At 41.0% G+C, this 17,759-nt stretch overlaps 1 protein-coding gene across 1 annotated transcript in view; it reads left to right on the top strand.

Moving 5' to 3' along the window:
* Nucleotides 1-17,759, top strand: part of DNAH5 (dynein axonemal heavy chain 5) — a 280,971-nt gene that overhangs the window by 98,749 nt on the left and 164,463 nt on the right. Inside the window, exons 34-41 of the mRNA XM_064279684.1 lie at nucleotides 582-806; nucleotides 3,116-3,288; nucleotides 10,956-11,134; nucleotides 11,519-11,706; nucleotides 12,021-12,215; nucleotides 14,382-14,516; nucleotides 14,931-15,038; nucleotides 17,339-17,492. Coding sequence (XP_064135754.1) covers nucleotides 582-806; nucleotides 3,116-3,288; nucleotides 10,956-11,134; nucleotides 11,519-11,706; nucleotides 12,021-12,215; nucleotides 14,382-14,516; nucleotides 14,931-15,038; nucleotides 17,339-17,492 — 1,357 coding nt within the window. The remainder of the gene's footprint in view (nucleotides 1-581; nucleotides 807-3,115; nucleotides 3,289-10,955; nucleotides 11,135-11,518; nucleotides 11,707-12,020; nucleotides 12,216-14,381; nucleotides 14,517-14,930; nucleotides 15,039-17,338; nucleotides 17,493-17,759) is intronic.

The following is a 17,759-nucleotide window of genomic DNA, read 5'->3' as shown; positions in this document are numbered from 1 at the left end:
TTTTCTACAGAGTTTCTTTATTTATGTAACAATGTACATAAATCATAAAAAAGTATTGAGTGTATGCCTTACTTAAAAATGAGAAATACGTTTCATTGTTAAAATTCAGGAAACCATGTTCTCATAGTTACTGTGATCAATAAAGATTTTGGGAGTGTCTACTGTGAGCCAATACTGTGCTAGTTTTGATAAAGAAAGTTTTAGACATATTCATTACCTGCAGGCAACTTAGAAAGCTGTTTAGGGAGAAACCTGACTTAAGCAATAAAATTATAAGAAAAAAAAATTGGATACATCATGAAACGCTACATATTTAATGGAATGGAGTTTCCACAGGCTTTGAAACACATCAAGTTGATGTAATCGAGGATGGCTTTGCATTCCTGTAATCACAACTGATAACAATCACAACTAGTCCTCTATGTTGGGCACCGCGTTTCGTTCCCTTATGCATAGCGTCGCTATGAGTTGGAACCGACTCGACGGCACCTAACGACCGACAACAGTCCCTGTCTTATAATTTCTGCTTAAATATACAAACTCTCCATAAGTGCTCATAGAGCCTTTTTATTTCCATTAAGGTGGGACTTTTAGGGATTCAGATGATATGGACCCGGGATTCGGAAGAAGCCCTTACAAATGCCAAGTCTGAGAAAAAAATCATGCAGAAAACCAATCAGTCTTTCCTGGACCTTCTGAACACACTGATCGACATCACCACGAAGGACCTGAGTTCTGTGGAACGAGTTAAATATGAGACTTTGATCACCATTCACGTGCACCAGAGGGACATCTTTGATGACCTGGTATGTGCCTTATAAATGCCGTGGCATGTGCAGAAAAGCAAATATGAGATGCTACCTGTGTTTACCCACTGGAGTGAGTTTGATTGAATTCCAGGAAAAGGTTAAATTTAAGCAAAGAATGATCTTCATAACGAGAACATGTTTATCAGATTTTCTTTTCTGTGTTTACCTGAAATTTTTGTCATATTCTTTTGATGGTCATTATTGAAGCAGTTAGATTTTATTTTAAAACGTTTCATGTGATTATTTTTGATGCTAAAATGCCATGTAGTATCCTGGAAAAGCTTTCATTTTTCTGGTACTCATTTTAGTTATTAAGTGAAGATCAACAGCTTAATGCTACAGAAATAAGTAACCTTGCTAGTAGAGATGTTTAGTACTCTCTTTAGGGCTTTTGATAAATCACATCTTTAACAAGTTTCGCTACATTTTATGTCACTGATTGCAAATGGCCTTTCCTAGTGTAGGTTCTGGCACTCAGGTGTCATGCAGACTTTGAAGAGAGAACAAGGTGAAAAAAAAAGGACCTCAGTAGCTATAGAAAATGGGAAATGTGAAAAGTAATTAAATTTGTCCTCTACTATAAGATATGGCATTAGACAGATTCAAGAAGCTCTTATTTTCATAATAATTTTCTGGGTTGTGTCCCACCTCATTATGTAAAGAAGATTATAAAAGATTGGTCCTGATGTAATGGAAATCAGGCAGCACATTGGAGCTGTTGTGTGGCTAATCTCCTCTTAATAGTTAAGGGCATCATTTGCCTCTGAGAAATAAAAGGCTCAGGATAATTTTAGACTTCTTATTTGTCAAAGCCAAATGATTAAAGGGGCTTAAAATTGTGGTTAAAAAATTCTGACAAAAGCAGTGCTGAGCACTAACCTAACTTCTTGCCATTTATATGAGAGAATGTGATGCTGGAAATGTTGACCCTGTGCAGTTCCTATGAAAAATTATTAATGGATTAAAAAAGCCCAGCAGTGTACTTTGGCATAGTCAGAAGAGATTTCCTTTTCCTAAGCAGATTGTTTCGTTCTGTTTCTATGTCAAAGGTGTTTTTCATAGATTGCATTTCAGGGGCAGGATATGGTATTGTGTATTTAAAAGTAAAATTTAAGAGCCAAGTATCTTATTATTGAAATACGTTAAAACAAAAGAAAACGAAACAAAAACCAGTTGCCATCGAGTCAGTTCTGACCCCGTATGTGTCAGAGTAACACTGTGCTCCATGGGGTTTTCAGTGGCTGATGTTTTAGAAGTGGATTGCCAGGCCTTTCTTCAGAGGCATCTCCGGGTAGACTCAAATTGTCAACCTTTCGGTTTGCAGCCAAGCGTGTTAACCTTTTGCACTACCCAAGGACTCCATTGAAATATGTAAAACCTGTTGCCACCAAGTCAATTCTGACTCGTAGCAACCCCATGTATTACAGAGTAGAACTGCTCCACAGGGTTTTCTTTACTGTGGTCTTTATAGAACAGATTTCCAGGCCTTTCTTCCATAGCACTGCTGGATGGGGTTGAACAGCCAGCCTTTTGGTTAGTAGTTGAACACCAATAATTTGTGCCACAGCACCATTTAAATCGGAGGGAGGCTCAGTTAGGGGTTTTCCATTCTCGTGTCTTCTAGATTATCTTTGTTGTTGATCAGTAAATGGGAAGGTTCGATGGGTGATACAGATGACATTTTAAAACTAGTTGGGTTGTCTTTGAGTTTCACTTACTGGGCTTTATGATCCCAAAACCAAAAACCAAACCCACTGCTACTGAGTGACCCTAAAGGACAGAGTAGAACTACCCCATAGGGTTTCCAAAGATTGTGTGTGTAATCTTTACAGAAGCAGACTACCACATCTTCCTCCTGCAGAGCAGCTGGTGGGTTCGAACTGCCGAACTTTGGGTTAGCAGCTAAGTGCTTAACCACTGCACCATCAGGGCTCCTATTTGAGCTGCTAGCCTTTTGGTTAGCAGCCATACCTCTTAACCACTGTGCCACCAGGGCTCCCTCTTGTATGTATAAACCAAAACCAAACCAAACCCATTGTCGTTGAGTTGATTCTGACTCACAGCAACCCTATAGGACAGGGTAGAACTGCCTCATATAGTTTCCAACAAGTGGCTGGTGAATTCGAACTGCCAGCCTTTTGGTTAACAGCCAAACTTTAACCACTGCGCCACCAGGGCTCACACACAGACACACACACAATACACGTACACACACGTATATATGAGCGACTACATCCAGATGAATACTGATATGTCTATCATAAATGATTCTCATCTCTGTTTTAACAAGACCTCTTACATTTCAGTGTCAGATGCATGTCAAGAGCCCCACGGACTTTGAGTGGCTGAAGCAGTGCAGGTTTTACTTTCATGAAGACTCTGACAAGATGAAGATCCATGTCACAGATGTGAATTTCACCTACCAGAATGAGTTTCTGGGCTGCACGGAGAGACTTGTCATAACTCCACTCACAGACAGGTAAGGGAAGGATTCGGGGACTCCTCCCGCCCCCATTTTATTCTCTGAAGCTGTTTAAGGGATTTTTGTGTAATATCTCATGAGGGTTTATAGACTCTTTGATACCAAAGCTTTTGAAATCCTGCAGTTTTAGCTTTATATACATGCATGTTTCCACCTGGGATTTAGGGTTGTGACTGAAACAGTTGTACCTTCCCTTGCCTTCAGTCTTACAGAGACAAAGTTCAAATGATCTCAAAAACCGAAACACAAACCCATTGCCATTGAGCCGATTCCAACTCATAGCAACCCTGTAAGACAGACTAGAACTGCCCTACAGGGTTTCCAAGGCTGTAAATCTTTGTGGAAGCAGACTGCCACATCTTTCTCCTACGGAGTTGCTGCTGGGTTTGAACCACTGACCTTTTGGTTAACAGTTAATTGCTTAACAACTGCACCACCAGGCCCCCTAAAATGACCTCAGTGGACATTAAAAGGGCAAGAAAGTGAATTAATGAATGAATTGTCGTGTGTCAACAGGTTCCAATCACACTGGGCTTTGAGCGCTGCTTAACGAATGTGGTGCGTACTGTCATTAACTAACCAGTTGCCAGTTGAGTTTGTTCCAACTCGTGTTGACCCCATGTGTGTCAGAGTAGAACCATACACCATAGGAGTTTCAACGGCTGGTTTTTTGGAAGTAGATTGCCAGGCCCTCCTGAGATCCTTCTGGGTGGACTTGAATTTCCACCCTTTTGGTTAGCAGCAGAAGGCATTGCCCATAGGCACCGCCCAGGGACTACTCATGATAGGTGCTAAATAAATATTTGCTAAGTGAATGAATGAAAGAAATTATTATTTTTAAAGTAATAGTGTTGAAATAAGTGAAGAAGAACATCATGCTCGGTAAAGTACAGGGTCAATGGGAAAGAGGAAGACCCTCAACGAGATGGATTAACACAGTGGCTGCAGCAATGGGCTCAAGCATAACAATCGTAAGGAGGGTACAGGACCAGGCAGTGTTTTGTTCGGTGTACATAGGGTCACTATAAGTCGGAATTGACTCAATGGCACCTAACAACAAGTGGTGAAAAATTTAAATGGCACAGAAGGACATAATGTAGAAAGTGTGAGAGGGAAAACTTTACTAGTTTTCCGAGGTAACCATAATTAACAGTTTATTTTCTATCCTTCCGGAAATTTTGTATGCTTACATGTATGTTACAATTCTTTTTAGTTTTAATAAGTTTGATGCTATACAAACATTTCCACAATTTCACTCTTTCTATATCAAAAAACTTGAGAACTTTAGAAGCAAAGCAGGCATTGTATTTATAAGAGTACGCGGAGGAGATTCTAAAGCTGGAATTTTACCTGTTTCACCTTAAATCCTCACTTTATTACTTTTCTCTGACTAACTGATTATCTTAGAATTTAGTCATCATTTTTGGCTTGTCATTGGGATCCTAAGGCAAGCTCTGCAGCCCTTGTACAAAAGGAATTTCCTTACTGAAATGAATACTTAAAAAAAATCAAAGGCCGAAGGCACTGACACCTTGTTAGCCTTGTTGCCAACTCCCCTGTGGAAATTCAACAACTGCAGCAGCTGTGGTCATGGGGGAGCTTGATGCTATGGTCGCTGGAGTTGCAGACATTTCAGATGATAAAAAAAAGCAATTATAATAAGCTAAAAACATACAATGCCTTTCTCCAAAAGCTCATGGTGTTCCCAGTGATCAGTCTTTCCTTCCACTTCTGAGCACAAACACAGATGCCTGTGATTGTCTTAACTAGTGCTGTCACTTAAGACGGAGGGCGGAAGGCTGATAGAGGCATCTTATCTGCTTGATAAGAAATGTGGACAGGCCTAGCATGTATGTCTTTCTCTAATATATACTCGTAGCTTCTCTGAATTATTCCTGAGACTTGGGCACTTGCACCTGCCCTGAGAAACTGTCTTAGGCTAGGTTCTCTAGAGAAGTAAAACCAGTAAATTATATAAACATATATATAGAGAAAGATTTATATCAAGGAAAATGCTCAAGCCGTTGTAGAGGCTGAAAAGTCCCAAGTCTGTGGATCAGTATGGAGGCTCCTCCTGATTCATGTAGCTGTAGGGGCTGGTGAACCCAAGATCGGCAGGTCAGAGAGCAGGACTCTTGCTTACAGGCTGTGAAGATCAACAAATCCCAAGATTGGCAGGTAAGCTGCTAGCTCAAGTCCCAAGAACAGGAGGTCAGACAAACAGGAGGCAGGTACAGGATCCACAGAGGGCAAAAGCCAGAATGTCCACTTATATTTGGATGCAGGCTACATGCCCAAGGAAGTTAACACCCTTTCAACTGGTTGGCTACTCACAGCAGATCCCATCATGGGGTTGATCACACCTGAACACTGAGAATCATGGCCCAGCCAAGTTAACATACAATCTTAACCATCACAGAAGCTGTACTGTCTTGGACAGATATCTTGCCTCTCTGATTCCCATCTTTCTAATGTAGACTAATGTATGTAAGCACCCAGCATAGGGCTGGGCTCAGAGTAAATATTAGTCATTACTGTTATTGCTGCTGTAACTATCATGTTCTTAATCCTTGATAGCCCAATCTTTAGCAACTTTTCCTTTCACTTCTCCCTAAGCATGTCTAATAAACAAAAGTCTGTGACTAAATACAGTTCTCAACAAGGAAGAAATCCTTGCTGATGTCCATGCCATCGTTGTCTCAGGAGGGCATTCAGCATTTTAGAAACAATGCTGTTAAGAATAATAACCAGAGCCATTCCTGGTTGGCATGGGATGCAGTGCATCTACAGTACCATGAGTACCTAATATTAATGTTGGTGACAGGTTTGGTTAAATTGGGTGCTGGTGAGCCCCAGGTCCTGGGGTTGGTCACCGTTCATTTGGCCCATGGTGGTCACATTTTACAAATAATTCCAGGAGGAACTAGATAAGAGTGTTTAACTGGGTCAGCGTAAATCATTCATTAAACAAATGCTAATAGGGTGCTCGGTGTGGTGTTCGGCACGTAGTTGAGGGTACAGCTATGAACTTGGCCTAGCTCCTGACAGCAGAGAGCTGACAGCAGTCTGGTGGGAAGGCAGAAAACTATAACAAAGCTGTGGATAGGGCACTAAAATGCATAAAAAGTTCAAATCCTGTTTATGACACTGTTTTTTTTTTTAAGAGTGAAGAGATTAGAAAGGAAAGCAGAGAAGGGTGAGAGAGAGGTACACATAAATGTAGAATAATCTGGAAAGGGTCTCTTAAGCATCTATTGGGGTCACTCTGACAGACCTGTGCTTATCATTGGAAGCAAGTCCTAGACATAGTTTTGGTGCCAACATAGCAGTTAGACTGAGTCCCATATAGGTGAAAAACAAGGAATAATTCACCTGACGTGTTCCCCCCTTGTATAAATAGAATGACTTATTTCTGTTGACTTAAAAAATTTGTTACTTCAGAAAGCTTAGGACCATAGTCTCATGGGACATCTCAGATAGTTGGCACAACATAGTGTCCAAAATTGATGTTCTACATCCTAGTTTGGTAAGCAGCATCTGGGGTCTTAAAAGCTTGCAAGACACCGTCTAAGATACAACTGTTGGTCTCTACTCAACTGGAGCTAAAGAGAAAGAAGGAAACCAAAGACTTAAAGAAGAAACCAGTCTACAGGACCAATTGCTTACATGAATCATGGCCTCACCTATCCAGAGAACAGAAGAAATAGATGGTGCCTGGCTACCACTACTGACTATTCTGACTGGGGCCACAATAGATGGCCCCAGATAGAATAGGAGAAAATCGTAGAACAAAACTCAAAATCTTAAAAAAGGCCAGACCTTGGAGTCTTAAAAGTTTGTGAGCAGCCATCTAAGATATTCCACTGGTCTCACCCCATCTGGAGCAAGGGAGAATGAAGAAAACCAAAAACACAAGGGAAAGATTAGTTCAAAGTCCTGATGGACCACAAGTACTGCAGCCTCCACCAGACAGTCCAGCACAACTAGATGGTGCCGGGCTACCACCACCGAATGCTCTGACAGGGATCACTATAGAGGGTCCTGGACAGAGCTGGAGAAAAATGTAAAACAAAATTCTGACTCAAGCACACACACAAGAAGACCAGACTTACTGGTCTGACAGAGACTGGAGAAACCCCAAGAGTACAGCCCGCAGACACTCTTTTACCTCAGTAGTGAAGTCACTCCTGAAGTTCACCCTTCAGCCAAAGGTTAGACAGGCCCATAAAACAATATGAGACTAAATGGGCACACCAGCCCAGAGGCAAGGACTACAAGGCAGGAGGGGGCAGGAAAGCTGGTAATAGGGAACCCAAGGTTGAGAAGGGGAGAGTGTTGACATGTTGTGGGATTGGTAACCAATGTCACAAAACAACATGTGAACTAATTGTTTCATGAGAAGCTAGTTTGTTCTGTAAACCCTCATCTAAAGTACAAAAAAAAAAAAAAGGCCAGACTTACTTGACTGGTGGAGACGTGAGGAACCCTCAAGATTGTTGCCCTGAGATACCCTTAATTTTTTAACTGCAACTACTCCCAGAGGTCACCTTTCAACTAAATAACAGATTGGCTCATAAAATAAACACTATCACCCATGAGTACTGTACTGTGCTCCATATATGTTTGTGTGTATATATATATATATATATATTCATATGTCATACATATATATGTATAGATATGTATATGTATACCTACATATATGTGTATATATAAATCATCTATTTGAGGCCAAATGGTAAATATTTACCCTAAAGCAAAGATGAGATGGTAGAGGGATCAGGGAAGCAAGAATAACAGAAAGGGAACAGAGTGGAAATAATGAGAATGTTGATGAAGTGTGGAAAATGTAACCAATTTCACTGAACAATGTGTGTAGAAATTGTTAAATGGGAACCGAATTTGCTGTGTAAACTTTCACAAAAAACTCAATAAAATATGAAAAAAAAAAGTTTGCTACTTCAGTTTAAATATGAACCAAGAGAATCCCTGTTATAAGGAGGGTTCAGGCAAAAATGGTTAACATTAATGAGAAAGAAAGAGCAGCTGCTAATTAAGGGTTCTAGGCTTAAGTCCATCCAGAGGTGTCTCAGAAGAAAGGCCTGGTCATCTACTTCCAAAAATCAGCCATAGAAAACCCTGTGGAGCACAGTTCTACTCTGACACGATGGGATCGCCTGCCATGACTCATGGAATTTTACTTCTTCGCCCCGGCAGGACGGCCGTGCACAGAGCCACGCGACCACATCAGCTGGGCCGAATCTCAGCTCTCCCACTGCTTTCCTGAGAAAAATGAATCTCTGAGAGCCTCTTTCCTCGTCTATAAGATGGGAACAATAACAGTAGCAACCTCGAAGGGTTCTTTGGGAATTAAATGAGATAATTTATGTAGAGCTCATAATGTTAGCCGTTGTTATTACAAAGCTGCTTTGAGAGTGATAACAAAAGCACAACGGAAACAGGACCTTGGGTTATTCCCCATCTCATGTGTGTGTCTGTGTGTGTGTGTGTAGGTATATATATGTATATAAAGCACAATACTCATGGGTGATAGTGTTTGTTTTATTTTATGAGCCAACCAGTTATTTAGTCGAGAGGTAACCTCCGGGAATAGTTTCAATTCAAAAATTAAAGGGTATCTCAGGGCAATCGTCTCAAGGATTCCCTAGGTCTCCACCAGTCCAGTAAGTCTGCCTTTTTTTTTTTTTTTCAATTGTGCTTTAGATGAAGGTTTACAGAACAAACTAGCTTCTCATTAATTAAACAGCAGTTAGTTCACATATTGTTTTGTGACATTGGTTACCAACCCTGTGACATGTCAACACCCACCCTTTCTCAACCTTGGGTTCTCCATTACCAGCATTCCTGTCCCCTCCTGCCTTCTATGGGCACACGTCCAGGACTGAGTTACTTATTTGCCTTTCAGAGACCCTTTTCCAGTAAAACTGAGATGCTAAAGACCCTCAGTTGGTGTGCACGCTGCTTATTTCTTCCCCTTCTGCTGGATAATCACTTCGTTTCCCTTGAAATCTTTCTCAAGTCCAGATGAATGCTTTGTAGCTCAGCCGTGGAAAGCCCTAAGCTGTGTCATCATATAAATTGTCTCCTTTTCCACCACCAGGTGACGCTGGGCAATGGAGTGAGATTTTTCTGTGACAGGCTTTCTTGCATTCTCCCACTAGATTCTTTTGTTATATTGTGGCTCAGTGGTTAAGAGCTTGGCTGCTAACCAAAAGGTCAGGAGTTCAAATCCACTAGCCACTCCTTGGAAACCGTATGGGGCAGTTCTCTGTCCTGTAGGGTCCTTATGACTTGGAACTGACTGGATGGCACCTAATAACAACAACATAGTAAGATACAGTAGAAGATTTGTGCAGGTCTTTTTTTTTTTTAGTGGATGCTCACAAAATATATTTGTTGTTGTTAGGTGCCGTCGAGTCAGTTCCAACTCATAGTGACCCTATGTACCATAGAATAAAACACTGCCCAGTTCTGCCCTATCCTTACAGTTATTATTATGCTTGAGCCCATTGTTGCAGCCACTCTGTCAATCCATCTCGTTGAGGGTCTTCCTCTTTTCCACTGACCCTGTACTTCACCAAGCATGATGTCCTTCTCCAGGGACTGATCCCTCCTGACAACATGTCCAAAGTATGTAAGATGCACTCTCACCATCCTTGCTTCTAACGAGCATTCTGGTTGTACTTCTTTCAAGACAGATTTGTTCGTTCTTTTGGCGTGTATTTAAGATATGATTATTTAGTAGTGTATGATTTAAATTGAACATGGTCTGTGGTCCCTGAGGAGCCCTGATGGTGCAAATGGTTAAGCACTCAGCTGCTTACTGAGAGGTTGGTGGTTCGAGCCCACCCAGGAGCTCCATGGGAGAAAGACCTGGTGATCTGCTTTCATAAATATTAACCTGTACCCATTGCCATCAGTTGATTCTGACTCATATTTGACCCTATAGAACTGAGCAGAACTGCCCCATAGGGCTTCCAAGGCTTTAATCTTCATGGAAGTTGACTGCCACATCTTTCTCCCATGGAGCGGCTGGTGGGTTTGAACTGCCAACCTTTTGGTTAGCAGCTGAATACTTAACTACGGTGCCATCAGAGTTCCTCTGTAAATATTACAGCCAAGAAAACCCTGTGGGGCAGTTTTCCTCTGCCACATAGGGTGACGAGGAGTTGAAATCAACTTGACGGCACCCAACAACAACAGACTCGAAAGGGAATTAATCTACTTAGAAGGATCCGAACCTGTATCACAGAATATTTGGCTTTAGATAAGGATAGATTCCTGCGAAGAAAAAGTTTTACCATTGTTGAATAAGTTTTGGAAATGCTATGTACTGTTTATCATACTTGAAGTTTAAGAAAGCCTGCAAAATTCAGTCATGAAGAAACCTGTTTAGTCTTGTTAAGAATTTTCACGTTTATTTGACCACAGATCACTCTCTCCTTTTTTCTCGACACACATGAACACATGTAAGAACAAGTATCTTTTAGGATGTGGTTTTGGAAATGTAATGTAGGGACAATGGCCCATATCCTTCGTGTTTTTTTTTTTAAACCTTGTGTGGGTGTCATTTCACTGTGATGCTTCAGAAGTGTCTTCTAGTTGCTGATGGTCTGGTTCTAGTGATGTTTCTACCCCTCAAGGTGTTACATCACATTGGCTCAAGCTCTGGGGATGAGCATGGGGGGAGCCCCCGCTGGACCTGCAGGGACAGGTAAAACAGAAACGACCAAAGATATGGGACGATGTCTTGGGAAATACGTCGTGGTTTTCAACTGTTCAGACCAGATGGATTTCCGAGGACTTGGACGGATTTTTAAAGGTGAGAGTTATATTTTTTACTTGAAGAGAAATCTCAGACTTGTCGTGTTAAGATTTATTTTTCAGCAGTTGGCTACATTTCAGCCTCATTTTTCAACTTTGTGAAACTTTTGGAAAATCTTGAATCTTTCCCGTGTGATGTGGACCCTGTTTTAATCCCACTTGCCTTTTCTAACGTTCCTTTGTTACTGCAGATTGGGTGTTTATAGATAAACTGCTGAACTGAGAGCTGTTTGGGGGGACTTGAAGCATGATCTATTTGTTCAGCTTTATTTTTGAGTGAACTTATAACCTCTGTCTTGTCTTGGCAACTGCATAATGCCTTTTTCCTTGAAGTTCCAAAATTAGATACTAATTGAATTTTCTATTTAATTTCCTTTCTAAGGACTGGCACAGTCTGGATCCTGGGGTTGTTTTGATGAATTTAACCGTATTGATCTACCAGTTCTCTCCGTTGCGGCCCAGCAAATTTCCATTATTCTGACATGTAAAAAGGAGCGTAAAAAATCTTTTATTTTTACTGATGGAGATAATGTGACGATGAATCCTGAGTTTGGACTTTTTCTAACCATGGTAAGGGAACACGAGAGCAGCTACTGAATTCCAGCTTTGTATCATAGTTTCATACGTCCCCCAATCATATGCCACATCTAATTTACATTTATAGAAATTGAGATTGTAATTTGCATTTGTTTGAAAGCCTTCAGTGTTCAACAAAACTCATAGTAATAACTCATGAGTTAGGCTCACCAGTTAAAATGTAAATAGGCTCTGTGGTTGTCATTCCAGATTTGTTGTATCTTCATAATGAATCTTTTAATATTGTGCTGATGGTCATGTTGTCCCGGGATCCTGTCATTCATCCTTGGGTTTTATTTTCTATTTAGAATCCTGGCTATGCCGGGCGGCAGGAACTCCCTGAAAACTTGAAGATTAATTTCCGCTCTGTGGCCATGATGGTCCCCGACCGTCAGATTATCATACGGGTGAAGATGGCTAGTTGCGGATTTGTTGACAACATCGTTCTGGCCAGGAAGTTTTTCACACTCTACAAGCTGTGTGAGGAGCAGCTCTCGAAGCAGGTGTGAAGTTCTGGAGGGCTATCTGTACTTACTACGCATGTTTCGTTTTTCTGTTCAGCTCAGTTTTCTCGTTTTGAAATACTGTAGCCTTGGGACTGCTGACAAAGTACCTTCTTGATGCAGAGTAGGAAGGAGCATCATCACAAAAATGACTTGAGTGTGTGTGCTGCTGAAGTGAGCACGAGATGTAGGTTTATATGCATAGTAAGTACATTTGAAGAATTGGATACTTATAGCATAGAAATGAATACTATCTGAAATGATTTACGAGCCAAAGAATTATGGGTACTCATATCTGCTGGTACTTATTTCACCAGTACCATTGACCCTACTCTGTGTTGTTGTGGTTTTTAGGAACCGCTCAACCATTTTCTCTTTTTACTTCCAAGCTCACTCAAGTACTTGACCATGCTTTGCTAATTGTCTTATCTATTGTAAGCTCCTTGCTAGATTCCTGTGCTGTTTTGAGTAGCAGGTTCAGCAATCATGCTTTTTAATAGTTAAGAGATATGAAATTAACCACGTATTATTTCTCCACAAGTTATCTATTGCTGCTTAACAACATTACTACAAACTTAGAGAGATGGATTGACACAGTGGCTGCAACAGTGGGCTCAAGCATAGCAACGATTGTAAGGATGGCGCAGGACTGGGTAGTGTTTCATTCAATTCTATATAGGGTCATTATGAGTCAGAACTGACTTAATACCTAACAACAACAACTCTCCAAATGCCTAGTGTTATGTGACGCACATGTTGCCAGCTACCTTAGGAGATAAATGGTTTTTAATGATTCACTTTACATGTGTTGAAATTTGATGTGATTGAGCTTTTCAAATATATGCTAAGTGATAACAGAACAGGGGACTTGGCTTTGGGATGTGTAGCTAGTCTTCCCCTTCCAGGTAATCCTATGTATCTAATAGTCCAAGGTATACCTTCCTCCTTATCATCCCTGTCTGCTTGTTGTTAGCTGCCGTCCAGTCAGCTTCAAACTCATGGCAACCCTGTGCACAACGCAACAAAATGCCTCCCGTTCCTGCGTCATCCCCATGATTGGCTTCAGGTTGAACAGTTGTGATCCATAGAGCTTTCATTAGATGATTTTCGGAAGTAGATTAGTAGACCTTTCTTCCTAGCCTGTGTTAGTCTGGAGGCACCCTGAAACCTATTGAGCATCACAGCAACATCCCAGCCTCCTTTGTCAGACTGGTGGTGGCTGGTAATGAGGAGACTAGGCTGGGAATCAAACCCAGGACTCCCACATGAAAGGCAAGAATTCTACCTCTGAACTCCCTGCTATCCCTGACATTTTACTTACCAGTAGTTGTTGTTGTGTGTTGTGTGCTGTGGGCCAATTCCGACTCATCGTGACCCTGTATGACAGAGTAGAACTGCTCCATAGGGTTTCCTAAGCTGTAAACTTTATGGGAGCAGATCACCAGGTTTTTTCCCACAAGGAGCATCTGGTAGGTTTGAACCGCCAATCCTTTGATTAGCAGCAAAGTAGTTAACAATTGTGCAACCAGGGTTCCTTCCTTACCAGCAAAGAGGCTTATATATAAGTTCAGCCATGGGCATGAGTGAGGAGCCAAGTTTAAGTATAGTTTTGAGTTTTAGCTTTAGAGATACCAGAAAATGTTCTTGTGTATGAATGATTAGGGACCGTGGACTTGTCTGCTCTCAGAGAAGTTTTATTCCTTTCTCCCTTTCAAGATATACCTGTTGGTTCTGATCTAAGGGCTTAAGTTAATGGTGATACATGAGAGGACTCTTTTGAGTATTCTCTCTTTGCTCAACAAGTATATTGATATAGAAATGTGTTGCTCCACTAACTGCTTGTACCAGTTTTCTAAGGAAAATCAGCATTTATTCATTATTACCAAAGGTCTGCAGTCAAATTCGTATACTTTCCCTGTTGTTGTTGTTGGTTGCCATCAAGTCAGTGCTGACGCACTGCGACCCCATGTGACGGTAGAACTGCTCCACAGGGTTTTCAGGCTGTAATCTTTACAGGTCTTTTCTCCAGCGGAGCCGCTGGATGGGTTCAAATGGCCAAGCTTTTGGTTAGCAGCCGAATGCCTAACCATTGCATCACCAGGGTTCTGTAGTTTCCACGGGTAACTTAATATTGAAAATAAGCCTGGCATATCTCCCCTACTTCAGGTGCACTATGACTTTGGTCTGCGTAACATTCTGTCAGTGCTGCGGACACTGGGAGCTGCGAAAAGAGCCAACCCCACTGATACAGAGTCCACTATTGTCATGCGCGTTCTACGAGACATGAATCTCTCGAAACTGGTAAGATTCCCAGGTGAAAAAAGTCCACTCACTTACGTACTGGTTCAACTAACCCAGCACAGAGGAGACGTGGAAATGTTTATTTAAAATGTTCATTTTAAATGCTAATTGTCAGACAAAATGCTGGGGAACGGAACTTTGCACTGTTTCCGGAAGTTCTTACTCTTTGCCATGACACATAAAAAAACAAAAACCAAAAAACACATAACTGGTCTAAAATATGCCCATTCCAATGGAATTGAAACGAATTTTTAAAAAAATCCACATGTTAAGGCTCCAAATCCATTGAGCCATCTTTCGTGTTTTAGAGCTAGACTCTTGCCTTCTTTAACGTCTGTTGTGCCTGGTAAGAAATCATTTGTAAATTTTATAAATGCGTAAGCATTTCTGATTTCCCTTCCATTTCTCTTTTAGATTGATGAGGATGAACCCTTATTTTTGAGTTTGATTGAAGACCTCTTTCCGAATATTCTTCTGGATAAAGCAGGTTATCCTGAACTGGAAACAGCAATTAGTAGACAGGTAATATATTTCACAGGGCGTCAATCACGGTGCTTGTTTCATTTGACGGTAATGACAATGAAGCTTGTATGTGGCCCACACCCGTCCAGGCTGCAGCCACTGTTTTCAGTGAGGCCAGGCCATTGCACATACTGGTAGGGCTTCTCCTGCCAGGGTATCTCCTACGATCACACAACCACGGATCCATTTAGCCATATGAGTCTATTAGTTGTATACCAGTTGCTGTGAAACCCGTTGTGACTCATGGTGACCCCATATGTGTCAAAGTAGAACTATGCTCCACAGGGTTTTTTTTAAAAACTTCACAAGATGTCCTTATTTCACAGGACATCAAAGGGATACTAAACTCCACGGTCAGCTGGGCCATGGAGACAAAGCCTCCTATCGACAGCCAAAGCATGTGGAAAAGTTGCAAGGCAAAGCTATACATCAACCACAGGGTTTTTAAGGGCTGATTTTTCAGAAGTAGATCAACAGACCTTTCTTCCAAGGTGCCTCTGGGTGGTGAACTGCCAACCTTTCGGTTAGCAGCAGTGCGCTTAACCATTTGCACCACCCAGGGACTCTAAAAAAAGGGGGGGGGCTCTAGTCATCCACAAATGGCCCCATTATTGATGGAAACTTGCAGAGTAAATTTACAAATGAAATGTTCCTGGCCAGCGAGGGTTGGATAGGGGCTCAACTTGCTGCCTGCTTGCTCTGTCTTCAGCTTTGGTGTTCACCACATTGCTTTGATCTCCACATTCCTGCTTTTGGTATTTGCAGTGATCTCAGGCGCCTTCTCAGCTGTTGTTCTTTTCTCCTAGGCCCAGGATCACTTGTGATTTCTTCCTTGGGCTCTGGGAATCTACCATACTCTGAGTGTCAGTAGTTCTCTGGGCTTTTTATGATATTTGGTGCAACTCCAACTTTTTATAGTCTTCTGGGAGTGGAAATAAATCATGTAAACCTTGAGTCACTGAAGAACTAGAGTTTTCTTTCCTATGAAGAAGAGTTTGGAATAAAAATTTGTTCTATAGAAGTGATGATTAGCTCATATTTCTAAAATACATTTCAAGTCCTTGAAATTATTTTCAATAGCGCAAACAGTTTGTGCTTGACTACTAACCTAAAAGTGGGTGGTTCAAACCCAACCAGCAGTGCTGTGGAAGAAAGGCCTGGCAATCTGCTTTTGTAAAGACTACTGCCAAGAAAACCTTATGGAGCAGTTCTACTGTGTAACACATGGGGTCGCCATGAGTCAGAACTGACTTGATGGCGATGAGTTTTTTTTTTATGGTAGTATTTGATATATGTTTTTCTTTAATAAAGCAGTATATGAAAATCTGAATTTCTTGATTTGGTAATGATAATTTCTTCATCTTATGGCTGTATTAAGTGTAGCATTGCCTACAAAAGCTAAGTGTAAAGCAATTTATGAGATGGCTTATATTAGTAATTTGTAGCATAAGAAAAATCCAAAGAATAAGCATAAAATGATACATGATTTTTATCCAAAATGACTTAAGTAAAATTAAGAGCATCATTTTCAGTGGGTTCAAGCATAATAGGATGATTAATATTATGAACTGTGAAGCTGAACTTTTGGGCTCAAATCCCCACTCTGTAACTTTATAAATAGATAACCTTGGGCAAATTGCTTCGTCTCTGTATGCTTCAGTTTTCTTATCTGTAAAAAAAAAAGCCAAACCAAACCCAGTGCCGTTGAGTTGATTCCCAGTCATAGTGACCCTATAGGACAGGGTAGAACTGCCCCATAGAATTTCCAAGGAGCGCCTAGCAGATTTGAACTGCTGACCCTTTGGTTAGCAGCCGTAGTAGCACTTAACCACTACGCCACAAGGGTTAGACGAGGATACTAATAGTACCAATCTCATCATGTTGCTATAAAAATCCAATTTAGAATAGTGTTTGGTACAGTGTAACTTTCATACATATATTGATAGATTAACAGCTAGCTAGTGGATTTATAAAGCCAGCATGAAATTTATATGGAATTTCAGTCAACCTGGGCCACTATAATTTTTTCCACTTATTAAATATCTTTTCTTAAACATTTAAAGTACATTTTGCCATTTGAATCTCCGTTCTTAAGCTGCTCGTTAAGACATACACTCGGTAAAATATTAATATATTTGTATTCAGTTCCCGAAGACAAATGCAGGTGTTTCTTATTGACTTGGGATTGCATTTTGATCATGTTCAGCTTGTTTTTTTTTGTCTATGTTTATTTTTAACACAATGATAATCCCAGATCACTGTCGATTTGGCCCAATGTACGGGTTTTGTTATGTTTTTAGGTCGAAGAGGCTGGTTTAATCAACCATCTTCCTTGGAAACTGAAAGTCATCCAGCTGTTTGAAACACAGAGGGTGAGACATGGAATAATGACCCTGGGGCCCAGCGGGGCAGGGAAAACCACCTGCATCCACACCTTGATGAAAGCCATGACAGGTACGGGGCAGCCCAAGTGTGTTGCCTTGGGCGATGCCTTTAAGTAGTTCTGACACATTGGAATGTCCCAAGGTAGACACACGAGTGTAATTTTATAGGAGAGAATGCTGCTACACTGACTGTTGAGTTCATTTTAGAGATGACGTATTACATTAACAGACCAGAGAGAAAAATATTTTCTGAGTGACTTTACACATCGTGCTATATGTTTTACATATGTGGTGCCATTTAATTGCCACAGCAACTTTAAGGGAAAATGAAAACTTA

Source organism: Loxodonta africana, chromosome 2 (genome assembly GCF_030014295.1).
Source record: "Loxodonta africana isolate mLoxAfr1 chromosome 2, mLoxAfr1.hap2, whole genome shotgun sequence".
NCBI classification, from domain to species: domain Eukaryota; kingdom Metazoa; phylum Chordata; class Mammalia; order Proboscidea; family Elephantidae; genus Loxodonta; species Loxodonta africana.
The sequence above is the reverse complement of the archived record's forward strand: the minus strand, read 5'-3'. Positions and strand labels throughout refer to the sequence as shown.